The sequence below is a fragment of the Molossus molossus genome, unplaced genomic scaffold, assembly GCF_014108415.1.
Source record: "Molossus molossus isolate mMolMol1 unplaced genomic scaffold, mMolMol1.p scaffold_m16_p_3, whole genome shotgun sequence".
Taxonomy (NCBI): domain Eukaryota; kingdom Metazoa; phylum Chordata; class Mammalia; order Chiroptera; family Molossidae; genus Molossus; species Molossus molossus.
Window position 1 is genome coordinate 117060615 of NW_023425366.1, and position 26547 is coordinate 117087161.

At 44.3% G+C, this 26547-nt stretch overlaps 2 protein-coding genes across 13 annotated transcripts in view; one reads left to right on the forward strand and one right to left on the reverse strand.

Moving 5' to 3' along the window:
* The window catches only part of UBN1 (ubinuclein 1), a 59112-nt gene extending 58311 nt beyond the window's left edge, over window positions 1-801 (reverse strand). For all 5 annotated transcript variants that reach the window (XM_036280875.1, XM_036280873.1, XM_036280877.1 and 2 more), the window contains exon 1: window positions 702-801. The gene's annotated coding sequence lies outside the window, so the exon portion shown is untranslated. The remainder of the gene's footprint in view (window positions 1-701) is intronic.
* Window positions 802-1592: 791 nt separating this feature from the next.
* GLYR1 (glyoxylate reductase 1 homolog) overlaps window positions 1593-26547 on the forward strand; it is a 43171-nt gene continuing 18216 nt past the window's right edge. For 6 of the 8 annotated variants that reach the window (XM_036279145.1, XM_036279149.1, XM_036279150.1 and 3 more), the window contains exons 1-10: window positions 1597-1648; window positions 2679-2715; window positions 3626-3705; window positions 13406-13544; window positions 14376-14618; window positions 19846-19932; window positions 21357-21413; window positions 22157-22207; window positions 22300-22373; window positions 26188-26287. In XM_036279145.1, the coding sequence (XP_036135038.1) occupies window positions 1611-1648; window positions 2679-2715; window positions 3626-3705; window positions 13406-13544; window positions 14376-14618; window positions 19846-19932; window positions 21357-21413; window positions 22157-22207; window positions 22300-22373; window positions 26188-26287 (906 nt within the window). In that variant the 5' untranslated portion in view covers window positions 1597-1610. Of the gene's footprint in view, window positions 1649-2678; window positions 2716-3625; window positions 3706-13405; window positions 13545-14375; window positions 14619-19845; window positions 19933-21356; window positions 21414-22156; window positions 22208-22299; window positions 22374-26187; window positions 26288-26547 lie in introns of all 8 variants that reach the window. The other 2 variants (XM_036279144.1, XM_036279147.1) reach the window with 2 other exon arrangements.

A 26547-nucleotide genomic window follows, 5' to 3' on the forward strand; every position in this document is an offset into this window, starting at 1 on the left:
AATATATTCTTTGCCATGTTTATGACTCTAACAGGAATGCCTCTAGGCCCAGTGTAACATTAATTTAAAATTCATATTTCTTATCAAGTCATTAAAATATCTTTCCATTCCTCAAAAATTAAGTTTTAAAATTAAAAACGTGTTGAATTTCATGAAATTATTTCCTGAAATCATAAATATGCTTTAAAAAGTATCAGTTTGTCTTTAAAACAAAACAGTAAATGACAGTTCCTGTAACTGACAGTACTTTTGGGAAATTGAACTCCAACGAAAGACCAGGTTGTGTACAAGTCAGTTCGCTAGCACACACCGCCCCCACCCCCCACCCCCGCTTACACCAGTCTCCTTATAAAATAACTGCCTGCGGCAGACGTGTGTGGACCCGCCATCTTCTCAAGCAGGCGGCAACCCAAGAAAAGTAAGGTTCTAAGTTAAGTCAACCCTTGACTTAGAACCTTTGGAGTCTGCAACTGGGAATGGGACCTTTTGAAAATTTTTATTTTCTATCTGCAATTTGACGTTTGGGCTGTCGCTGTGCTGAACTGTTCCTAGTTCCCATTCAACGGCTTAAGTTTTCACGTATTGAAACTGCGACTGGCATCTGCCTTCCTGTTGTCACAACAAGCTGCTCCTAACTTCTCCAAAAGTGTCAAACTACAACTCAGCGTACGTGACTGCCCGGTCCCGACAAAGACACGCACCTTTGTCCCCGGCGCGACGCAGGATAAGGACCCACGGGCCGCATTCGTCACCCCGCGACCGTCCTCATGCCGGCCCGGGAGCCCGGGTTGCGGCGCTGCTAGCGGCCGGCCCCCGAGCCATGCCTCCCGGCGGGCAACCGACCTGCGCCGCGGCCCATGGCCGGGTCGCCGAGCGCCCGCGGGAGCCTCGCCGGCCGTGCCGCCTACCGGCCCAGGAGGAAGTGAGAGACGCCGGCTCCAAGTCGAACAACTCGGGACGTCGGGGCGGGCTGCACGGGTGCCCTGGGAGAACTTGCGGCGAGGACACGGGCTCGGAGTCGGACCCGCTCCCCGAACGCAGCCGTTAGAAAGCGCTCTCCGAAGAACCCGGCCGCCCCGCAGACCCGGCCACGTAGAGCCCGTCGAGCGCGGGGCCCCGGGCGCGAGCGGAGGCTGGCTTCCAGGCCGCGCCGAGGTCCGTCAGGGCAGCGGCCGGCTCGGCGATGCAGCCGGCTCCGGGGCCCGCGAGGGACTAACGGCCGTAACGGAAACGCTGAGGTGGAGGGGCCAGAGGCCAGGGTCCGGGGGCGGGGCGGGTCTCACGGCCGACTCCCTCCCGCGCTCGATCGGCAGCTCAGTAGTCGCCGTCGCCGCCGCCGCCGCCGCCTCAGACCGCGGGTGCTTCGTTGTCACGAGCCAGAGGGAGGGGAAGGAGCCGGGAGTCTCGAAGCTCCGGCGCGCGGAGACAGCGGCGCCCTGTCACGTGCCTCTCTCCCAGCCAATAAGCCCCGGCGGGCGCGGTGACGTCAGAGCAGCGGCTTGGCCGTTGACAGCCACCCCCGTCACGTGGCGCGGCGCACTCCAATGGGCGGTGCTAGGGCTACCTAAGGTTCCCGGCGACCCGTGCGTCGGTGGTGGTTGGGTGGTAAGATGGCGGCTGTGAGTCTGCGGCTCGGCGATTTGGTGTGGTGAGTCCGGGCGGCCGGGGCCAAGCGAGGTGCGCCGGAGAGCTGCTCCCCTGGGCGCGGAGTTTGCGGCCAGCCCGAGAGCTGCCTTTCTGTGCGCTCCAGGCCGCAGAGAGGGCGAGATGAGGTGCCGGTGCTGGGAACGACGCCGGGCGGAAGGGGCAGCCTGGCCCCGGGGGACTGAGTCCGAGGGTGGCTGTGGTGGGCCCCACTCTGAGCCGCGAGGCCGCCGGGGAGAGAGCTACGCTCCAGACCGGACGCCGGCGGCTACTGTGAAGGGCGTCCCCCGCGTCGGTGGCGGACGCCGGTTCCTCTGGGTCTTGTTGAGGTTCCCGAGAAAGCGGGAGAGCCGGGGAGCCCACGGGACCATCTCGCCCGGGCACGCACGTTAAAACCCGCGTCGCGATGGAACCGACCTGTGCAGGCGGCTCAGCCGGGGGTGTCGAAACTGGACTGATGGTGGTGCCCCGTGAAGAAATGAAGGGGACACTTCTCCTTAGGGCTTGGCAGTGACCAGTGCCGCCTTGTGTGCCTTTCGTGGTCTGCTTCTGTGTACCAGACAACCGCCCGAACCAAGACTGACTGTCGCCGCCTCCCTTGAGCTGCGTAGCTTGTTTCTCGACCCAGAGGAAGGCTTCCATTAGCATTTGGCAAAGCTGGCTGCTCTCGCGGTGAATTAAACCAGACTGTGTAAGGGGAAGTCTGTGTTTACAGAGCAAACTGTCCCCTCCACCCCCATCACGGGGAGGCTCTAGATAAGTGATTCTTGGTGGTTTCGTTATATCCCTTGTTAACAGAAGAATGCACGTACCTTATGCACATATGTATACAATTTTGCATTCCATATCTGAGGGGTTTGGGCTTGTTGGGTCTATCTATGGAAGCCAGATTAAGAAGTCCTGTTTGCCAGCCTTTGTTCTGGCACTTGAGGGTGCAAGGGGAGATTTAGGAAAATAAATGGCATATTGAGTGGGTTGAAGGAGGTGGACAGGCATTTCCAAGGACAAATACTGACTCTCTGTGTTTCCTCTAGGGGGAAACTCGGCCGGTATCCTCCGTGGCCGGGAAAGGTGAGTGTCTTGCCACTGAACTGAAAAGGAAGACCTTTGAAGTTGGGTTTAAAGAGGTGAAGAATGTCAGATGCATTCCCCTCAATTTGTAGCATTAAATTAAACTGCGCCTTTTTAAATAACTCTCACAATTATTTTTCTCTAATATCAGTTTAGAAAGACAATATAATATAAACCAGATTCATTTAATCTGCAGTAATTGCTTCTTGAATCAGAGATGGTTTTGGTAGAGTCTTTTAACCCTGGAAATCAATTCTAATTTGAATTTAGCTTTATACTTAAATCTAACTAAAGGAGAAGAAAATAAATTCTCCAGGAAGAGAGGAATCTAAATGTAGGTTAGTGAAAAGTCAAAGTATTTTTGTCCCAACTCAGTTTAAATCTTTCCACATTACCATATGTGCTGCTCCAGTGCATCTTTGCAGAAGTTGGCATTTCAAATTTTTAATGAGGCGATCTATCATAGCTTTCCAAATGTTCTGTTTACATATTCTTTCTAGTAGCCCAAGAAATGTCTTTAGACTGTCCCCTTGCAGCATGGCATTTTCAGTGCTTCAGTTGTCTTTCATTGTCACTATTACCTGTCTCAACTCTTCCTGCCTGGAAGTATTTTTTCAAGTGTTCCTTACAATTAATTCCTCAGTGATGACAGGATCACTTTGGGGGTGGGGGGATGATTTTGGGCTTAGTTTTCATTGCTTTTAAAACAGGACCGTTTTGGTCAAAGGGAAATTATATTTACTGAACACTGTGCTACATGTTAGATATGGGTAACTTGCATAGAAAAATGCCAAGTCTACACATATACACGTCTACACAAACCCTGGGTTTTTATTAAGACATTCCTTCATTTTTTTTCTTACCAACTTTGAGCAGTGGAAAAAACTTCTTTCACCTTTTATCCCCCCAGATTGTTAATCCACCCAAGGATTTGAAGAAACCGCGTGGAAAGAAATGCTTCTTTGTGAAGTTTTTTGGAACAGAGGATCAGTGAGTAGTGCTCACCAGGAGTTTGACTTTTCCTTTTTTTTATTTGTTGCCCTGGGTCTTTGAGGATATTCTAGGGACCCTAGTTCAGTCTAACTATAGTCTGTAAGGATGGCATATCATTTTGGCCTCATACCTAAATAAAAGGTGCTATTCTTATCTTGCAGAAATTGTCCTGGGCTAATAACAATGTCAGTCCGGTGAGAACTAGGGCTCACCATCTTCTAAATATAATCACATTGAGATTTTGCACATCTCCTTACCCAATTCCACAGGAAGTTCCTCTTATAAAGCCCACATTTGGGCTTACCTTAATAAAAGTAATTATTTAACCTGTTTTCTAAGACAAAATGACTCCCTCTAACATTGTGACAGTAATGCTTTTTAATCAGACCTGTCCTAGAGTTTAAATCAGACCCATTGATTTGAAATTCTTTGATAGGCCATATAAGAAATCATAGTCGCCCTGGCCAGTTTGGCTCAGCAGTTAGAGCTTCGGCCTGCGGACCAGAGTCCCAGGTTCGGTTCTTGCTAAGGGCACATACCTTGGTTGCAGTTTGTCCCCACCCTGGTTGGGGTCGTGTGAGTGGCAACCACTCGATGTGTCTCTTTCACATTGCTGTTTCTCTCTCTCCTCCAGCCCCTCTCTCTCGCTCTATCTAAAGATAAATGCAAAAAAAAAAAAATCACAGTAAGGGGAAGAAGGTATATTTGCTTGAGTGATTTGTTAAGCTTTCTCATCACTACATCAAGTTGATTACCCAGCTCTGGCTAGATGGTTTGATTTCTTTAAGTAGTTATATTTCTGTCTATAATTCTTAAAGAAAAATGTAATTTTGGATTAGGAAATTGTGATTTTTCTGATAATTTAATACTAATGGTTAAAGTACACATTCCTAGAAAGTAATATATAATAATATCCCATAGGAAAATCTCTATAAAAGTGTTGTTCATTTGCTCAGGAGTTTATGTGTCCGAGTGCTTACTCATCCTAGTTTAGCATTTGCCTGGCATCATGCAGATATACTGATATACTTAGTCCTAGTTCTGTGTTACAAACCAACTTAACAGCCTTTGGATGGCAGTATTGCAAAGGGGTCACTGCCCTGGAGCTGTGAGAGCCAGAGACATTCTGGAAGAGAGAATATTTTGGTATGCATTGGATTTCACAAGAGAGGTTGTCCTAATGCATAAAACAAGTGCTGATTGTACAACCACACTTCAAATTGCTTGACACCAAAGAGAACTTCCCAAGTAAGCAAATGTTATGATGCCTATCTTTCAGGAACTCAGGTGACAAAGACATAAACATTTAAGATGGGATTAAGTGCAGAATGAGTGATTTGGGTGATTATTAAAGGGCTCTAGAATATACAGAGGGATCAGTGGAGAACAGCCAGGTCAAAGGCTGATGTAAGAGAGAGAATTTGAATCAAACTCTGGGGATGGATAGAATTTGTATATGCAGGAACAGTAAGGGTATTCCAGGCAGTGGGGATACTATAAATATCTGGGCTTCGAGTTGGATGTGTGGGCAGAAAGAGGCTCCCCGCCTAGGGTAAAGAACTTGTGCTTGGGAATAACAGAAGCAATATGGTTGGCCTGTGTACTTCGTTTAGCTAACCAAATATGAAGGAAAAATAAGAACTCATAGAAAATGGGGATTTAATCAGATTACAGCAAGCCTAAAAGTCACTGTGTTTTTATGATAGTTTTTTTTTTAAGTTCTGGAAGGTTAGAAAAATAAACTGTTCCGTGTGTAAGCAATACTACAGATAAGACACAGAAAATTGGAGTTGAGTGAATTACCATGCCCAACCAGGCAACCAGGTGAAGCCAGTGAAAAGGATGCACTGAATGTAAAATTAACCTAATGATGTCAGTAGTGGTGGTGATACGATTTCTTCTAACGTTTTTTGAGGGGATTCATAAGCAAGTGGGCATGGGAAACTGCTAGATTTATATCGTAAAGCTTTTTAAACTTTCTTGATAGAGTTCCACATAAAAAGCTATTTAAAAGTTAAATCCCACAGGACTAACATGTTATCTTTCTGTGCTAGGCAGTTGACTCTGTGAAAGGAAACAAAGGGTAGGATCTACAGCAGTTCTCTGAAGGGAGGAGGGCTCTTAGTGATCAGTGTTAAAGCAAATTTTATTTAGTACTTTTATATTATCTGAGGGTGAAATCTCCAGATTGTTGGGTAACAATGAATTACTTTGGGGGGAAAGCTCTAAGTTTGTTACTAGCCTAACATGCATTCATATACCAATTTTATCTACTCTGATTTGGGCAAGCTCTTTCACCTTTCTAGGACCCTGTGTCCTTATCCACATGTGGGAATAATACTCCCTACCCAACCTTCTAGTTACAAAGGAGTAGCGTCACATTGGTAGCGTGGTTTGGTATACAGCAGGTGTTCAACAAACATCAGGTTAGAGTATAAATCTTTTATAAGAAAAAAAGTTGGTAAGAAGCAGGTGGCTTTCAGTAGGGAAAATGTGAGAGACAAAGACTCCCATGAGAAAGAGAATCTGTGTTTGAAAAGAAAGGCACCTGAAAGTTGGAGATTCTTAAGGACATCAGCAAGTCTGCTCATTTGACCAAAAAGGCTTTGAACACAATCCGTTGTCCCACCTTTTTTATTTTTTCTAATTTTTACATCTTTACACCTTTATATAAAAACTATACTCCAGCCCTGGCCGGTTTGGCTCAGCGGTTAGAGCGTCCGCCTGCGGGCCGGAGAAGCCTGGGTTCGGTTCCCGCTAAGGGCATGTACCTCGGTTGCAGTTTGTCCCCGGCCCTGGTTGGTGTGCGGGTGGCAGCTACTCGATGTGTCCCTTTCACGTCGATGTTTCCCTCTCTCTCTCTTCCTCTCTCTCCCTCCCACTCTGTCTGTACAAAAAATGGAAAAATGTCCTCGGATGAGGATTAAAAAAAAAAAAAACTATACTCCAGGAGTACTGTGTACAGTCCAGTCCGTGCTCCCAAAGGGATCTGATGGAGGAACTTGTCAAGATGGGGAAAGGAGACCAAATCAGAAGAAAGAGTAGGACTCTTTAATGTGAAAAAGCAAAGATTGAAAACAGCAGAATCCAAATTGATGAAATGATAAATGGCCTTAAGGAGGTAAACACTGACTTGTTCATAAACCCTCAGATGTTTCGACAGGAAGCACCATGAGTAGAGTAACTCTCTACTGTGACTTTTTAGGACATGTATGTGTAAGGAGTACAATATGAAACAAGTGTTTAAGAGGTGGTTTAGACAGGAAATGCAAATGGACTTTTTAGGGATGAGAACTACTTTGAAGGGCAAAGCCATAAGTGGCTATAGAAGTTGGACTCTACCTCACCTTTAATACTAAATGTCAGGGAGAAGGTCATATGTTACCAGCACAATCTGGAGTGGAGGCTGCTCTGGTTACTGGGCACTGACCACAGTGGACAGGATCTTACTCAGTGGGGCTGTTCCTGCACTCCTGTGGAATATAGGATTTAGTCACAGGTATTCAGTTTCAAAACTGACATACTACTTATGGAGAAAATATATAGAGATAGGATTTTTAGCCCTGGTCAGTTTGGCTCAGCAGTCAGCCTGCAGACCAGTGAGTCATGGGTTCAGTTCCAGTCAAGGGCACGTACCTTGGTTGTGGTTCGTCCCCAGCCCTGGTCGGGTCGTGTGGGAGGCAAGCATTCGATGTTGCTCTATCACATCGATGTTTCTCTCTGTCTCTCCCTCCCTCCCACTCTATCTGATGATAGATGGAAAAGTATCCTTGGGTGAGGAATAAAAAAAAGATAGGATTTTATATATTAACAAGAACCTTTATTAAAGAGAGAAAAGAGTAGCTCTTTAAGATGAACAATGATTTCAGTCTCTCAGAAACCTGATTTTTCTCTTTCCTTTCCTCTGCCAAAACATCTAACCAGCCTCCTTTGTGAAGTGAAGGACTTAGTAAGATGGCTGGATTCGACTATCTGAGCTGGATGGCCACAGCTGGAATTGCCCACAGTTGTTTTGTATTTCATGGAAATACAACTTTATCATAACTTTGCCAACTCCTCCAGGTGACCATAACCAAAAATTAAATCTCAGGTGTATGAGGGCTGCCTATCAGAGTAGAAACTGAGCTCAGAATTTAAAAGTTTGGTTAGTGACTATGGATGACAGAATGAAAGGAGTTCATTTAGTTAGTAGGTGCTCAAAATCATAGCAACAAACCAGTTCAGAGAATACCTTGGGCAAACAAAAGTAGATGTAGAAACAGAGGAAGGAGATTTGTGGATGGATTTTAAGTCATAAGATGTCAGCCCTGAGGTACATTTACATCAAGCTAGATAGGAGGTAGGACAAATGATGTGAAATGTCTGAGTGAATACTCAACATTTCTAGAAAAATCGGTGGCTCATAGCATAATAGATTGGAACCAACTGAGCATCCCTTTTTTCTTTCACCTGGCAACTGATTGACCCACTTTTCCCACATCTAACACCGTGTAATAGTTGGAAAACTGAACTAAGTGGATAGTGAGGGCCACTGCTATGGATATTTAGCCTGAGCCAGCAGTGTCCTTCTGCCAGGGCTGGACAATAGCTGTCCCAGTGAATGCCGAGTAAATGATTCTTGCCCAGAGCCTGCAGCAGCTTCCGTCCTATAGGTGGCTGCTACATTGGTAACGACAGCATAGCTTGAACGCCTCATCCAACATTTGGGAATGTTTTCAAGGTTTGAGAACAAAATCCATATCTTATCTGTCAATCTTTGTTGATGTCTCTATGATAATCATTGCTTGAAATTAACTGAGAGCCCAGCCAGTGTGGCTCAGTGGTTGAGCATCATCCCATTCACCAAGAGGTCGCCAGTTCGATTCCCGGTCAGGGCACATGTCCAGGTTGTGGGTCTGATCCCCAGTGGGGGGCATGCAGGAGGTGGCCAATCGATATTCTCTCTCATCAATGTTTCTAACTCTCCCTTCTTCTCTCTTTAACATCAATAAGAAAAAAAAATTTTTTAATGTGTTTAGAAAAAGAAAACGGAGAAATTCTCAATTATTTTTTGTGTGGTTTCTTGGTTTTGTTTTTTGAGTTGTGGTTTTTGGGTGCCATGATTTCTGAATGGCTTGGACTTGAACCTCTAACACCTCAGTAATACTTAGCTTTTTTCAGTGGTTTGGGGGTGGGGGAGCTTAGAAATTATTTACTATGTTCTGCTCACAATTCCAGATGGAAAAGCGAACCCACATCTTCTGACCCTGTCGTGTCCTCACCTTTGGACTGTGCTTGCAAGTGTTCTCTCTCTCTCTAGCCCAGGTCATTGTGTCTGTGCGAAGTCTGAGACACAGATGTGAAGGTGTTTGAGATTGTTCATAGACTGGCATCTTTAATATGATAGCTACATGATATGATTTTAATTTAAGGGGAGAGCACATCAGAATTATGGAAGTTTTTTCAAATGTAATTTTTTGTTGTTTTTAATCCTCATCAAAGGATATGCTTTTTATTGACTTTAGAGAGTGAGAAACATTAACTTGTTTCATTCTGTACGTGCCCTGACTGAGAATCATACCTACAACCTGGGTATGTGCCCTGACCAGGAATCAAACCTGTGACCTTTCGGGTGCACAGGACAACACTCCAACCAACTGAGCCACATCAGCCAGGGCAAATGTGTGATGTTTTTCAATTCATTTTGAGTGGAGTGTGTAATCTGAAGGTGGCTAAGTGGAATGTTTATATTCACAAGGAAAAGGCCTTGTAGGAGGTGTATCAATACCAGGGTAAGTTAGCTGCTCTTGACCATATGACTGTTGCAGATAAACCAGCATCCAAGCAGTTACTACTACCCACCTGAGCAAACCTTACAAACAAGGAAGTACCAGTGATACCTCGGTTCTCGAACATAATTCGTTCCAGGAGGACGGTCGAAAACCAAATTGTTCGAGAACCGAAGCAATGAAACCCAATAGGAAATAATGGAAACTGGATTAATTCGTTCCAAGCCCCAGAAAATGCCTATTTACTGGCCTAATTTGTATATAATATGTAGAAAAACATAAGTCTCAACAAGAAATAAAAGTGTACAGTATGTCTAAGGGTTAAATTCAGGGTGACTCTCCACAAGCGTGACTCTCTCCACAAAGCGTGACTCTCTCTCTGCACTCACACTGATGACGCAAGCAAGGCGCGCTGGGCCGAATGAACGCCATTCGGCTCAACTCGGCTCATCTCGGAAGTTCGAGTTCCAAATATTTGTTCGGATTCCAAGACAAAAGTTTCTCGAATCTCCTGGTCGAATACCGATTTGGTCGAAAGTCAAGGCGTTCGAGAACCGAGGTATCACTGTAATGGGAAAAATCCTCTGGACAGTCAGAATAGCCTTTGTTCTACAGCAGAGGTCTTTATTGATTTAATGGTTTTTTTGTTGTTGTTTTTTTTAAAGATAATACATGTTTGCCCTGTCCTGTTTGACTCAGCAGTTAGAGCGTCGGCCCGCAGACCAGAGAGTCGCGGGTTCGATTTCGGTCAAGGGTACGTACCTTGATTGGGGTTTGGTCCCTGGCCCTGGTTGCGGTCATGCGGGAGGCAATGTGTCTCTCTCACATCAATGTTACTTTCCCCTCCAAACCCCCCCTTCCCGTCTGAAGATAAATGGAAAAATATCCTTGGGTGAGGATTTAAAAAAAAACATGTTTATAGTTTACCCCAAAAAAACTCAAGCTCTAAATGGTGAAAGGGTTCCATTCATCTCTGTCCCTCAGCCACTCAGTTCCCTGCTCAAGTCATCAGTGTTTCTTATGGTATGGTCCTCTAGAGATAGTGTGTGTATAATCAAGAAGTTACATGTTCCTTTTTCCTCATTTTACACAAGTGGTAGCACACTACACACACTGCTCTGCATCTTGCTTTTTTCCATTAGCCAGCTATCTTAAGGGACCTTCCATTTCATACTTTGTAACTGGTTGTTAGCTACTTTGTTTTTAGGAGTTTACCTCTACAAACAGTATGTAGTACATAAAAGCAAAGGCACATGCTTCAGATACAACTTGACCAAGCTTGATTTTTCTGACTTCCCAGTATACAGCAAGTTGGTTGAAAAAAAGGTCCAGTTCCATCTAGGCATTGGGAGGATGACTTAAGGGAAATCACAAGTTACAGCTTATATTAAGGAGAGAAACAGCAGTCACTAAAAATATACACGAACAACAGCAACAACCACAAAAAACCACTAAAGCCTTACAACATTTAACCCAAAATCACCCCAAATATGCCTAGAAGGCATCATTTACCCCATGATTATTTATTGAGCACTAGTTGCATGCCAGGCCTGCCTGATGAGTCTCAGTGGATAGGAGAATGGTGCATTATTGAAGCTCCTGCTGAAAAACATACCCTCTTTAAGGAAACAGAGAGGGTTTTACAATACTGTAGCCTTTAGAGAAAAAATGCTATTCAGACAGCCAAAAGGATTTCAGTTCGGTTTGCTTTCGAGAAGTAATTTTCCTGGGGCTCTGGAGAGCTGGCTTTTTATTGACCGTTTTTCTGATGTGACAGGGTGCTTATCTAACAACAGGTTGGTTTTTTTGTTGTTGTTGTTTTGGGGTTTTTTTGGTACGTGCCCCTAGTGGGAACCGAACCCGGGACTTTCTGGTCTGCAGGCCAATTGGGACTCTCTGGTCCACATGCCGATGCTCTAACCACTGAGCCAAACCGGCCAGGGCCAGGTTGATTTCTTAAGTAGATTAACATTTCCTGCATTTATCCTTCTGAAGTCATATTTATACTGTCAGTTCATTTAGCAAACCATTTTCACTTTTCTAAGATGATCATAGAGGATAATTTCATTTTACTATCTCAAATGCAAGTTGAATGGAAATTGACTGTACTGTCCTGGCAGAAATCAGTAAAATGCTTCAATGAAAACATAGGCATGGATTTATTGGTGCTTCCTCCACAAATACCCTTACCCTTCCACTTACTTTCGATCGGAGGTTAATCGGGGGTAGGGGTAGGAATTCAAATTCTTAAGAGTGTGTTGTCCCATCTCAAGGGCTTCATCAAAACCACCCCATTGGTCTTGTACTGGAACTTGTGTGGGTCTCAGCTTCCGACCTGAAGTTCAGAAAAGGAAGAGGCCTGTATTGAGGGCTGTGGCTGTTAAAGCTTCATTACTGATACTTGTGTCATATTCAAGCCGCCAGTTAGTATGACAGCTTAACTTGCTTCTCAGGGTGTGTCTGTCTTTGTATCTGATTGCTCTGATGGTCTGTACTTCGAAACACTATATATGCAAGGAGAGGCAAGAGGATGGTGTACTTGCCAGACAATGTGGGGGTCGAAATTTAATTCCAGTTTGCCTCCCTATAGATTGGACCCATTAGCCCTATTGTGTCAAATTTCAAACTTTAAAATGAATTGGTCACAAGAAAGGTACCTGCTTACTCCATCCACTGGATGCTCTATGCAGTGAGACCAGTGTCTGAGTCCCCATTCATCATCCATTCTGTCTAGTTTTTTTTACCCAGAGGTAACATATCTAGTCCTGGTTTGCTGTCACATTTGCAGGCTGATGGTCCCAGGGCTGTTGTGTTTGTACGGACCCATCATCACAACCATTAGCATAACGCTCAAAGCTGTTGATAGCACTATTTTTATGTACAGAGGTTAGCACTTCTACTATTAGTGAATATTCTTTAGCTTCTTTTAAAAGAAAGAACCCTAAGTTAGTGTGAAACACAGTTTCTATATCCTTAACCTGACCCACTTTTTCTGAAGGTTGGTTATACTATGAAACCTATGAGTGTTACAGGGTAAAACATATAAATTAACAGTTACCTTGCTAAGCCTATAAAGTTTTCTCCTTTATACTGGGAAACTGAACATCATTTAGGGAAACTACAGAAGGTCAGCTGGGATAGTTTTGTTCAGATAAGTATCATTGGCCGGATATTCCAGAATGGACAAATGAGGGCTTTTTTCACTTTTATGTGTTATGCACTAATGGTAGGGATTAAAAATTAAATATCAGAAGAGTATGTTTTTCTACTTTTTAAATCGCGAGCAGAATCTTGTTTTTAAAGGCCTCCATTTGTGACTGCTGCCCTCATTCCAAGCCATGTATCACATGTTTTGTATGGTCTAGTAGCCATGGATACAATCACTTATAAACAAATATAGGCTCTACAGCTGCAAATATGTATAAGAGCAGAAGATTTTAGATGTTGCCTTTCTTTAGCCCTTAAAGCATCCCTGATTCTGAGTTCATTGACAGGTCATCTGGTTTAAGTTGTTGCTAGGTGGTGATGCTTCTAGATGCCCTGATTTTCTGGGATCCATTTGTGGCCATCTGTATTGTGTGGTGAGAATGGGAGAGCATCTTCGGGTTTCGTCTGCCCTGAGAAAGTGGCATGGTATGTGTGGTTCAGTATGAAAGGCAGGTGAATAGGAGTAGAAATAACAGATGACACAGTGATTTCTTTTGGAAGACATTCTGATTTTTCTTGTTCTGCTTGGCTTTGTCCAAGAAAACTTCTAGACTCATAGGTTTTGGGTGGTCAATAACATGTTCTGAAAAAGTGGCAGGCCTGTTTCAAAGTCCAATTAAAGGAAATGGATATCTGCATTACTTTCTGCTAGGGTGAGGTTTTTGATACTTTCTGGCATAGGCAGTATGGATCATACCCTTTCTATGTGTGTTTTCTGCTAGTGCCTGGATCAAAGTGGAACAGCTAAAGCCATACCATGCTCATAAGGAGGAAATGATAAAGATTAACAAGGGAAAACGATTCCAGCAAGCTGTGGATGCTGTGGAAGAGTTCCTCAGGAGAGCCAAAGGGAAAGACCAGGTGAGAGACTCCGTGATTCTTGATTTATGCCCATGCCAGACCAGTTAATTTTACATAGTAACTAGCAGATTAAATGTCATCCCAACTGGCCTTGGCTGGCTTGCTCAGTGGTTAGAGCATCAGCCCGGAACAAGGGGTTGAAGCTTCAATTCCTGGTCAAGGACATATACCTGGGTTACAGGTTCAATCCCTGGCCCCTCTCAGGGTTGTGCAAGAGGCAACCAATTGATGTGTTTCTCACATTAATGTTTCACTCTCTCTTTTTCTTCCCTTCCACTCTATCTAAAAATTAGCGGGAAAATATCCTCAGGTGAGGAGTAAACAAACAAAAAAAAATAAATGTCACCCAAACTTGAAACTCTTTTCTTAAGAAATGCCAATAGAGAGAGAGCTGCTTCAATTCTGAGGTATCAGCATTTTGGTAATCAACTTGAAACTCCATGCATGCAATTGACCTTTCTGGAATAGATTGTTGCTCTGTGGAAAGTCACCTGGACCCAGGAGAAGTATCTGAGTACAACAGAGGTCGTTTCTCCTTTTATAGCTCAGAGATTAGGAGCACAGGCTCTGGGATGTATCCACTCCCCGCATGTAAATCCCACTTCTTAGCTTTGGGACCATAGGCAAATGACATTTTTTTTTTTTCCTTTTTTCTTTTTTTAATTTGCTTCCCCAAATGAAATTGGAGATGACAGCAGACCTGTTTCACAGGATTGTTGTACAGATAATGCATGTAAAGTGCTTATCACAGGCCATGGCTGGTGTAAATGGTGGTGGTCATGGCAGCGGCTATTGTGGTGATTATCATTATCATTATTATTAAACTTTCAGACATCATCCCACAATTCTGCTGATGACAAGAATCGGCGTAATTCCAGTGAGGAGAGAAGTAGGCCCAACTCAGGTGATGAGAAGCGCAAACTTAGCCTGTCTGAAGGGAAGGTGAAGAAGAGCATGGGAGAAGGAAAGAAGAGGGTGTCTTCAGGCTCTTCAGAGAGAGGCTCCAAGTCCCCTCTGAAAAGAGCTCAAGAGCAGAGTCCCCGGAAGCGGGGTCGGCCCCCAAAGGATGAGAAGGTTTGTTTTATCTCTGCATCTTCTGGGATTAGTGACTTCCTTTTGTATGTGGCAGAGTTGAGCTCTACAGTATGCTTCAGTTCACTGAGTGAACGTAGAGTCCTGTGCTAAGTGCTGTTCTAAAAAATCCTACAGACCAGGGGAGGGACACAGTCTAGATGCACAGGTGTGAAATAAGAACACAAGACAGCAAAAGATCATGCATTCAACTAAATGCTCAAGTCAGGAGAATGGTCCACCTGAGCATCATGCTAGGGCTGCCACTGGAAAGGGCTTAGCAAGAAAGAATGGAAGGTATTCCAGAGGTGGAGGGCACAACTCAAGAGGGGCTTGAGGTAAGTGTGGATAGTCTCAGCACAGGGAGAGGACAGGAAGGAGAGCAGAGAGATAAAAGTAGTGTGTCACTGGATTGTGGAGAACATTAGGTCCACCTAAGCGTTGTTGTATTGTCATAAAGTCAGTAGTGGGCCATGCAGTTGTTTGAGCTGGGTGTGGAGGTGGCAGTGTGCTCCAAGCTGTGCGTTAGTAATCATGGAGAGCAGGGAGGAAAGGCTCAAAGCCAACCAGAAGGCTAAACCCAGTTGTGTATTCATAAGGAGTTGTCCTAAGAGGGTGGTAGCAAATGTTGAAAGAAACTGTGAGAGGCACCTCAGAGAAAGAGTTTATAGGATTTGGCAACTGGTTACATAGGGGATGAATAGATAAAGAGAAAGATTTCAAGTTTGTGCCTGGAGAAATGGTAATGCATTTCTTAAGAGCCAAGGAGTCTGGGGAGGAACTAGCTTATGAGACAAGAGGACCAGTTCTGTTCTGAGTATGATGCATTTAGGATGATCAGCCAGGGAGGCTTGGAGTAGCAGGACAGAAATGTAGACATGGGAAGCAAGTATCTAGGAAGAATGTTGGATCCATGGAACTGGATGGGGTTTGTTTTTGGAAAGTAAAGGAGGGGGAAGAGTGAAGGGCAGGAGTCGGCTTTACAGTGAGTTGGCTTGTAGTTCAGGGTGGGAAGAAGTAGGAAAAGCCAGCAAAATGAAATAAAGCGGAAATAATATACCTCTCTCCTTGTAAAGATTTTTGTCAAGTCTTAAATGCCAAGGGAGGAGAATTTGAGATGAAGTGGGTAGTCTAACACAGTGAAATTGTGAGAGCAGGATCAAGGGGGTAGAAGCCAGATGGCTGGCAGAAACAGTTGGGTGATGAGGCTGTGATGAAATGCTAGACATCAGATCGAGACTTACAAGTGCAGACACCAGCAAGACCAGACAGGTAATGGAAGTGAGTGGAGCCAACTGATAGAAGAAGAAATGGCTCAGCAGGAGGTTCCATGGCCCCGCCTTGCCTCCGTGCTTAGAGCATTAAGTAAGGCAGTGGCTGGTGGTCTGGGGATGTCATCCTCTGCCTATGGAGTTCAGCCAACTTGCCAGATCATCTGGATTGTCTCAAGAGAAGCTGGAAATAGAGATTTTTATGTGAAATGTTCCCATTTTAAATGTTAGTAGCTAACTCAACTTTAAAACACTCCAAAGGAACATCTCTGGGCTAGATTCAGCCTGTGGGCTGCCACTTTGTGACCTCTCTGTTAGAGAAGGTCCTTCATGCTGTCAAATGACCTAAGACTGAGAGTAGATGAGAGTGATTATAGTAGTGGGGACAGCCGTGGGTGACCATGAGCATAGGAAACTGCCAGCCAAAGGCAGAGACTGTTTAGAAAACTGCTGGCTACAGTGTATGATCTAATTTGATCCAGTTGAATTTATTTCCAGGGATCCACAGGAATCTGAGCCATCAGTTTTATACTATTCTCCAATTTCACATTGTCTGATGTCTTAAGCTGTGGATCTCAATGCCAACTCCTCTGCTGGCCCTGGAGAGAAATTATTTCTTTTGGGATAAAGGGAAGGTATAAAGGAGAGGTTAGGAGGAGGACCTTGAATTTGAATCATGACTCCGTGTTTTGCTATACCTGTGTGACTTTCACCAACTACCTTTGCCTCGGTTTCCTCATCTGATCATTGGGAATAATAAAAATACCTGCCTCTTAGGTTTGTTTTGAGAATTAAATGAGTAACATGAGCTAAGCACCTAGGACAGTGCCTACAGCGCATTACGCATGTGATAAATGTACCTTTGAATTTTTCGGCAGTGGCTTGTTGTGCAGTGAGAGCATTAGTTTAGTGCAACTCCAAGACAGTTGCCAGGCTTACTGTGAGGGACTCCTCACAAGTTCTCAGTAAAAAGCAATTTAGCCTTTGGTCTGAATTCTTAATTGAGGGGGATGTAACATTTCTACTGCTGTTTTCAAAGTCAGGTCTCCAGCCAGGAGCTCTACCTGATATTGATCTTTAGGGTTATTTTTCTACAAGGTCTCCATGCTTGGCCTGGCCTCTAATGAAGTAATTGTCAGGAAAGGAAAGAGCTTGGCTGGTGGTATTTGGGATACACGGTGCTTTCAGTTTTGAGCGTTGATCTTAATTTAAGCACCTTCAGGAATGTAGGGAATATGTGTTTGGGTTTAGAATTCTGGTGCATCTTAGAATCTGATATATCCTTTGGTCTAAAAAGAGTATGTGGGTTGCTATAGTAATTGTCATTTGGCTGGCGAGCTCCTCTCTGAAACAGAGAGCAGTAGCCTAGGCTGATAACTGAGCAGAGCCCCAGATGATGGTTGTTCTGGGCCATAATCTCCTGTCCTGTGAGGATTAATGGAAAAGGCTGACCTTGATGGTAGAAGTGTCAATTACATGCAAGCAGGCAGAGGCTGGGTTTGTGTCTAGACATTCGTCCCAAGTCCTGAGCTGAGAACAACTCTGGGCACAAAGCACCCTAACAGAATAGAAGTGTGGCTCTCCTAAAATCCCAGACTAGTGCAGAGAGCACCGATTTGGGAGTCAAGGCCTTCCGTTAGTGCTAGATGGAGAGCTGTGTTCTCTGCTTTACTCTCAGTCTGTCATTTCAGTCTTAGGGAAGTCACTAAAGCTGTACTCTAGTCACAGGTGACCATTCACATTTAAATTAAATACAATTTAAAATTCAGTTTCTCAGTCACAGTAGCCACATATCAGGCGCTTCATGGTGGACTTGTGACTACTGACTGTAGTATTAGTGCACATACAGAGCATGTCCATCATGGCAGAAAATTCTCTTTGACAGTACTGCACTAGGCCTCTTTTCCCCAAACCTCTTTATTTAGCAAGTATCTAGAGATAAAGCATTGTGAAAGATAGGGCCCTATCGTGTTCATTTCTTCAATAAATATTGAACAACAACAGTGTGCCAGGAATGGTTCTGGCGTGGGGTATAAAGTAAACAAAATTGGTGAAGTTCTTACTTTCGTAGAAATTACTTATAACAGATCCTGAGACCAAATTCCCTGGGTTTAAATTTCATCTACCATACTCATTATTAGCTCTGTGACTTTAGGCAAGGCTACGTAAGTTCTCTGTGTCTCAGTTTTCTCCTCTGTAAAATGATAATAGTTCTATTTCATGAGTTTGTGACAATTAGGTGAGGATATACATGTAAAATAGCACACGAGTGTCTGGCACATGGTAAGCCCTGTAAAAGTAATTGCTGTTATAGTCGTCATCAGCATCACGTTCCAATGGAGGAAGATAGAGAGAGGTCAGGGGAAGCAATCCGATAAGGTGACATTTTAGTGGAGACCTAAAGTGAATATATGAACCAAGTTGGAAGAGCGTTCCCAGCGGTGCAAAGGCACTGAGGTATTTGCATATTTGGTGTTTTTGGGGAATGGGGGTAGAGGGCCAAGAGAGTGCTTGTGGACTGGAGAGTTATGAGAAGAGAGAAAATAACAACATTCGGTTGTAAACTAGCACGGAGTGAGGGTTGCAGCACATGTAGCGCCCTGTAGGCCACAATAACAAAGCCTCTAGCTTGACCATGTGAGGCAGGAAGCCAGTTTTAGAGAAGTGGCAGGCTTCACTCTGGCTGCTGTGTACAGACTAGACTGTAGGGGTCCAGAGGAGTAGCAGAGACCTTTGGATGTTAGTAGTGGGGGTGTTCAAAAGAAGGTGTTGCAGATTCCCATTTGTAAAGCTATAATCATTGCCAATGGATTCGAGGAGAGAGGAGAATAGAATCGAGGATTCTAAGGATCTTGGCCTGGTAGTATGGAGTTGTGTTTTCTGAAATTGGGAAGACTGTAGAAAGAACTGTTTGGGCAGGGAACTCAAGAGTTCTGTTTCATATGTCAAGATTCCCATTAGATATTAAAGTAGAAATGTCGGGGAGGCCACTGTAGTTGGAAGATAGCAGATGGAGTAAGGGAGTAGGAGGTAAAGTCAGCGGCGCAGGTAAAGTCAGTGGTGGAGGGGTGGAAGCAGACCAATTGTAAAGCTAGAACAGTGCCTCTTTGCCCAGGACAGGTGAGAGCCAGGCCCTTGATAAAGAGGAGCGGCCTCAGTCTATTGGGTCTTCTCCTTGCATCAATCTGGGGAGAGAACGGGGCTCTTGGCTTCATACTACCCTGAGTTCTAATTCTGGCTTTGTTACTTAGTAGCTTAAAGCCCTGGCCAGTTTGGCTCAGCGGTTAGAGCGTCGGCCTGCGGTCCGGAGAGACCCGGGTTCGGTTCCCGCTAAGGGCACGTACTTCGTTTGCAGTTTGTCCCCGGCCCTGGTTGGTCGTGCGGGTGGCAGCCACTCGATGTGTCCCTTCACGTCGATGTTTCTCTCTCTCTCCCTTCCTCTCTCTCCCTCCCACTCTATCTGTACAAAAAATGGAAAAATATCCTCGGGCGAGGATTAAAAAAAAAAAAAAATGTTGGGCACATTTCCTCATAAGCACCATGTGACTTTCTTATTTTTTCTTGAGATCTCATGGATTTGTTCTGCAGACAGTAATATTTTCTTCAGGTTTCTTATTTGTCATAAGGAATTTTCTCTCTGACCTGCTGACAACACTGCAGACCATAGTTGGGCTTTCCTCCATCACACACAAGCACATATTTTGTTATTTCAAGAACAGAGAAGAAAGGCTTACTCTATGTTGATAAAAACTTGACCTGTTTATCCCAGTGGATGGTCATCAGAACCATGGCTAAGGACTTGGGCTTGAACTGACACTGAGACCATGGAGCTGGCTAGCGGTTTGGGTGGAATGTGACTAAAGGAAGTAGAGCAATGAAGAGATGCTCCCCAATTTGGGGCAGGAAATTTGCTGTTGAGGTCCCCACAGTGTCTTGACAATATGTCTTTTCCTCTGTAGGATCTCACCATTCCTGAGTCTAGTACCATTAAGGGGATGATGGCCGGACCTATGGCTGCATTTAAATGGCAGCCAACTGTGAGTGAGGTAAGGAGCGCTCCCACAGGCCAGGACAAGGCTAGACTCTTAGCTGGTTTCCTGACCTGACCGCGATGTGCTTTTCCTTTTCCTCCTTTTCATGTGTATGAGCCCCCCTCCTTTTTTTTAAATTACTAAACAGTACAAAGGAGGGTGAGGTCAAGAGTGCGAGTCTCCACCCTCAGGAGTGCTCACTGTTAAGTTTGATGTAATTTATTTCAGCCCCTTTGGTACACCCACTTAGCCATCATTTATTAATTATAACCCATGTGTAGTTGGTATTGTTGGGACTAAGGTTATTTTTCACAAAAGTGGGATCATCCGCAGATTTTTTTTTTCACTTGATGCCTTATAAAAACCTTTTTGGTGTCTGTATATAAAACTTTTGATGTTCAGTAACCTTATATTATTCTATCCTTGGTATAAGTGCACTCTTTCACTGTTATTGGGCCTAACTGTGAAAAGCCCTTGAAAGGCCTGCTGTTGTTGCCACTTTATTAATATCAACCCTCAGTAAGACAGAAACACTCAAGGGTCTAGTATCAGACACGAGGAGGCCAAAACCCTAAAATTGGAAAAAAGCTCTTAAAATTGATTTGGCTTTGTCAGCTGTGTTATCCAACATGACTAATGAAGGCTGGACTTTAAAAACTAGTGTGGCCCTGGCCAGTTTGGCTCAGCGGTTAGAGCATCAGCCTGCGGACCAAAGAGTCACGGGTTCGATTTCAGCAAAGGGTACGTATTTCGGTTGCGGTTCACCTCCGGCCCCAGTTGGGGTCGTGCAGATGGCAGCCAGTGGATGTGGATGTGTCTCTCTCTTATTGATGTTTCTCTCTCTCTCTCCCCCCCGTCTGAATATAAATGTAAAAATATCCTTGGGTGAGGATTAAAAAATACTAGTATGCCACCCTGGCCGGTGTGGCTCAGTGGATAGAACATCAGCCCACACACTGAAGGGTCTCAGGTTTGATTCAAGGACAAGTACCTGGGTCGCAGGTCAGATCCCCAGCCCAGGTGCATGCAGGAGGCAACCAATCAATGTGTCTCTCTCACATCGATGTTTTCTCTCTCTCTTTCTCCCCCTCCTCCCTCTCCCTTTCCTTCCACTCTCTAAAAATCAGTGGAAGAAATATCCTCAAGTAAGCATTAACAAACAAAAATACTAGCATGCCTTTTAAATATTTTCCCACACTGTTATTAGAATAATTTGTATACCAACCTGGCAGAAATATCTACTTGAAGCCAGTTTTTCTTAGCTGGAACAGAGGTTGTTTACAAAAGGCTTAGATCAATGATGGGAAAAGAGTTTCCAGGCAGTTACAAAGTTAGGACCAGCTCCCAGGGGTGTTTCAACCAGAGGAGAGCAGGTACCATCAAGGAAGTGACCTTTGGTGAAAGATGATTTGTTTCATTTCATTATTTTCTGGTTTCAGCCTGTTAAAGATGCAGACCCTCATTTCCATCACTTCCTGCTCAGCCAAACCGAGAAGGTGAGTTGTTCTTTGAAGTTCTTCACCCTTGTTCAGGGGCTGGCCTAAGGGAGAGTGTTGCTCCATTGGAAACTCACCTTACTAGTCTGAAAAGTTAGGCTCTGGCTATACCACTGCCCAGAGCAGCTAGTTACAAGTCACATAGGGGCCCACTTGTGAATCAGGTGTTGTTAAGGTTAACCGTCCCCACACCCCCGCAAAAAAAGCTTTTAAAACTCATCAGCAGTATGCTTGAGACATTTGTGGTTACCTTCAGAGACTGGGGCAGAAAGCACGTCTCATGGACTGTCAGCCACCTGTGAGGTAGCCCATGCTGCTGGGTGGGCAGTCTCCGTAGCCCTCCAGGTTTGGAAGGAAAGTTTCCCGAAGTGACTATAAGGCCATGGGTCAGGCTAAGCTCCTTGATAGGATCTGTTGATAGCATGTGGCTTTGGAGCTGGACAGAGCTGGGTTCCAAGCCTAGTTACTGACCAGTTCTGTAATTCTGGGTGCATAACTTAACGCTTCTTATTCTTAATGTCATCGTCAGCAAAAAGACCTTGCAGAGTTGAGTGGAGAATTGAATGAATTGAATGAGTGGTAATTAAATGTTCTGTGTCATCTGGAACATTCAATAAAATTGAACACCAAATAAGATTTTAGCGTTAACATCCCGTGTTAGGCCTAAATTTTTAGGTAAATTATAATGAAGAATATGTTAAATGTGCAGTTTAATAAGTGGTGTTTTTCCTCCCCTTTATTAGCCAGCTGTCTGTTACCAGGCAATCACAAAGAAGTTGAAAATATGTGAAGAGGTATGTAGGATTCCACACCTCCCTGTTTTTGTCTTCCACTGGGGCCTTGCCGTAGGTAGACTGACCTGATGATTTATGCTTCTTTTTCCTAGGAGACTGGGTCTACCTCCATCCAGGCAGCAGACAGCACAGCCGTGAATGGCAGCATCACACCCACAGACAAAAAGTAGGACCTTTGACAAAAAGACTTCCTGTGGCTCTGGTTCTGCTGGGGGGTTTGGGATGACTGCAAGGGGGCTCTTTAAGGGTTATGCCTCAGTCATTGCTGGAACTGAATGTAAAGGAGGAAAGTTGTAATCCTTACTGACCATGATTTGCCTAGGAGTAGATTGACTTGCAGGAGACAGAAGTTGTCTTTAAATGTATGTTGGGGTTGGCTTTCTAAGTCACTGATGAATCTGTGAGCAGGGAACACTTGGTTCTGTGGTTCTCAGGCTTTCCTGTGCCTCAAAATCACCCAGAAGGCTGCTAGTAAAGCACTGACTATTGGGCTCACTCCTGGGGTTGTTCTCAGTAGGTCTGGGATAGAGCCTGAACATTTGGATTTTGGACAAGTTCCCAGATACGCTGCTACTGCTTCTAATTAGGAGACCATACTTTGAGAACTCTAACTTAGTAGAACTGTGATGAAAACCCTGAATTTGACTGTGGGGGAGGAGAGATGAAAATATTTAGAATAAAGCTCATCTTTCTGCCCTCCCTGGCTCTCCCTGCAGTCACCTTCCAGTCCTCATGCATCTTTCTGCTGTTCTCTGTCCTGCTCAGACAGGTAGGAGAGTCTGGACTATGGTCACCAAACCTTAGATTGCACCCACACTCACCTTTGCCCTTACTCTGACCAGTTGTGTTTTCACAGTTGTGATGATGAAAAAGGTTTTTTGCTGAGAATGAGAATTCTGAGTAAAATAGCAAGTCTGAATTTCCTGTCTGTCTTTCAAAAGGTTATTTCTAATTTTTTGTACTATCGAAATCATTGATTTTACCAGTTATTTTGGGTTACTTCCCTTTGTAGAGTGGAGAAGATTGAGTCATGTTATGTACTAATAAAAAGGGAAATGGATGTCACCCATTCATTTAATGAGGGTTGTGATGGTTTTCATTTAAACAAACAAAGTAGGGCGGGTTGAGTACAGTCTCAGTGCTTTCACCCAAGACCTGTATTGTCCCAATAGTCCAATACTACAAAGGTAACCAGCTGTATTGTTCTTAATTCACTTAGTCCAGATTCTTTGTCTTGTCTTATTCTTCATCTTGTCTCAAGGGCACCATGAAGGACTGTCAGTTGCTGTGTTAAAAATCCAGAAGCTTCATCCCCAGGTCTACTGGGTGTCCTAAAACACTAAGAAATGGAAAAAGAATTAGTCCTCATGATTTAGAATTATAGGGAAAACTTGTACTACCCAGATAGCTGTAAATAACAAAAGATCATATTTTTAACCTTTGGCTTGAAACTTAGTGGACATTTGATGAGGAAGGTGGTAGGTTCCATTTTTTTGTATTTAAGTTTTTTTATTGTTGACACTATTGCAGATGTCCCCCATTACCCCCCACCATTTGCCCACCTCCACCGAGCCCCTGTGCACCCCTCATTTGGCCCTCACCACACTATTGTCTGTGTCCATGGGCTATGAATATATGTTCTTTAGCTAATCCTTCACCTTCCTTTATCCAGTTCTCCCCATCTCCCTCCCATCTGACCTTTGTCAGTGTGTTTAATGTATCCATACCTCTGGTTCTGTTTTGTTTGTCAGTTTATTTTATTCATTAGATTTTACATATTAGTGAGATTATATGGTATTTGTCTTTCTATGACTGACTTATTTCGCTTAGCATAATAATCTCCAGGTCCATCCGTGCTGTCACAAAGGGTAAGAGTTCCTTTTTTTTTTGTAGCCACATGGTACATATTCCATTGTGTACCACAGCCTTTTTGTCCACTCATCTACTTATGGGCACTTGGGCTGTTCCCAGATCTTGAATATTGTAAATAGCGCTGCTATGAACATTCAGGTGCATATATTCTTTCTGATTGGCGTTTTTGAATTCTTAGGATATATACCCAGAAGATGTATTGCTGGGTCAAAATGCAGTTCCATTTTTAATTGTTTGAGGATCCTCCTCGCTGTTTTCCATAGTGATTGCACCAGTCTGTATTCCCATTGACAGTGCACAAGGGAGGGTCTTTTCTCCCCATCCTCACCAACACTTGTTGTTTATTAATTTATTGATGATAGCCATTCTGGCAGGTGTAAGGTGATACCTCATTGTAGTTTTAATTTGCATCTCGTTCATGGTTAGTGACTTTGGGCATCTTTTCATATGTTTGTTGGCCATCTATATGTCCTCTTTGGAGAAGTGTCTATTCAGGTCTTATTGCCCAGTAGGTTCCATTTTTCACATTTGTTTCAAGTAACTTAGAGCAGACAGGGACAAAGAGAGTGTGAGAAGTGCATATTCCAGCAGGGATTAGGGGAAGCTCTTGAGTACAAGAGCCAGTTTGCAGAAGTGGCTGCAAATGTGACTCCTGGAGACCAAAAATACTGAAAGGATAACACAGGTCAAAGGGGAGAAGCTACAGAATGTGTCTAGAGCTGAGAGAAAGCACAAGGTGAAAACTACTACATGATGTAATAAGAAATGAATAAAGAGGCATAGTTCAGCCAAGTCACATGCCAGGAGAGATAATAATGAAGTATAGGAACCAAGAAAAGATACTTGGGCAAGGTAGAATCATCTGTAAAAGTAGTAGTAGCTAATAGACCCCAAATTCTTGGGGTTGCAGAAAGGAGCAGGCTGTAGAAAGTGAAGGTAAGCAGAGCATAAAAAGGATCATAATCGGCCCAGCTGGTGTGGCTCAGTGGTTGAGCATTGACCCATGCCCCAGGAGGTTGCTGGTTCAATTTCCCAATCAGGGCACATGCCCAGGTTGTGGGCCAGATCCCCAGTGGGGGGCATGCAGGAGGTGGCCAATCGATGTTCTCTCTCATCTATGTTTCTATCTCTCTCCCTCTTCCTTCTCTCTCTAAAATCAATAAGAAAAATTACTTTTTAAAAAAAAGGATCATAATGGGCCTGCGTGTAGAAGGGCATGGAGAGCAGAGAAGGGAATGGACTGGCAGACAGCAGCAGTGAGGAGAAGTACAGGAGAAGACAGGTAGAGGAAGAACCTCACGCATTGGGGAAAGGTGGCTCCAAAACTCAGGCTAATAGGAAGAATGCCAAGGTGTAGTGTAGGTTTGAAGCTTAGAGAGGGAAGGGAAGACTGAGACCCTGATTTCTGCAGTTGAGGAAGGTGGCCAGCTCTTGACACATCACTTAAGTTACTTGTCATAAATCTAGATGTGCTTTTAAGAGGCATATGAAGACCTAGAATTCAAAACTCTTGCAAAATCAGACACAAAATATCCACTTTATCACTGTCATGGAATTGTAAGCTCAGACCCTCTATCAAAGTAGCAAGGAAACAATTTGGAATACTTGCCGTAAACCATATGTGTCGTACTTCTTTCTGTGGCAGTCAAGAGTTTAGAAGTTCCCATTCAAATTTAGGGACACTTTATTTTTTCATTGATTTTTAGAGAGAGAGGAAGGTAGAGGGAGAGAGAGATAGAAACATCGATGAGAGAGAACATCAACTGACCGCCTACTGCATGCCACCCACTGAGGACTGGGCCCACAACCTGGGCATGTGCCCTGACCGGGAATCGAATCAGCGACCTCTTGGTGCATGGGTCGATGCTTAACCACTGAGCCATACCGGCCAGGCTAGGGACACTTAAACAATGGCATAAGAAAAGGTACAGTCTGCATGCGCCACATCTGGCTCTGTATGCATGGTCAGGACATCACTGAGCAGTTTTTCTGGTGGTCTGAGGTCTACCCCAGGTTTATGAGGAAGCAGAGTCTGTTCTGCCTTCAGAATACCTTCTTACCCTATCCCTTCCACTCCGCCCGAACTAATCAGTCTCTCTCTTTTTTAGGATAGGATTTTTGGGCCTCGGCCTCATGGGAAGTGGCATCGTCTCCAACTTGTTAAAAATGGGTCACACGGTGACTGTCTGGAACCGGACTGCAGAGAAAGTAAGCATTAATGAGTAGTGCTTATCAGGCAGGGTGGGACAGAGCCTTGACCTGTGGAGTTGGGGTAACTAAGGATGGGAATGTCTTCCTGATGTCTTCACTAAGCATTCTGCACATGGTAGAGTAGGAGAAGCCACCTTCTCATTCAGACATGTAGAGCTGTAGATAAATAAGCTTAGAGAATTAGTGTAAAAACTAAACATTCAGCCCTGGCAAGTTTTGCTCAGTGGTTAGAGTGTTGGCCCACAGACCAATGAGTC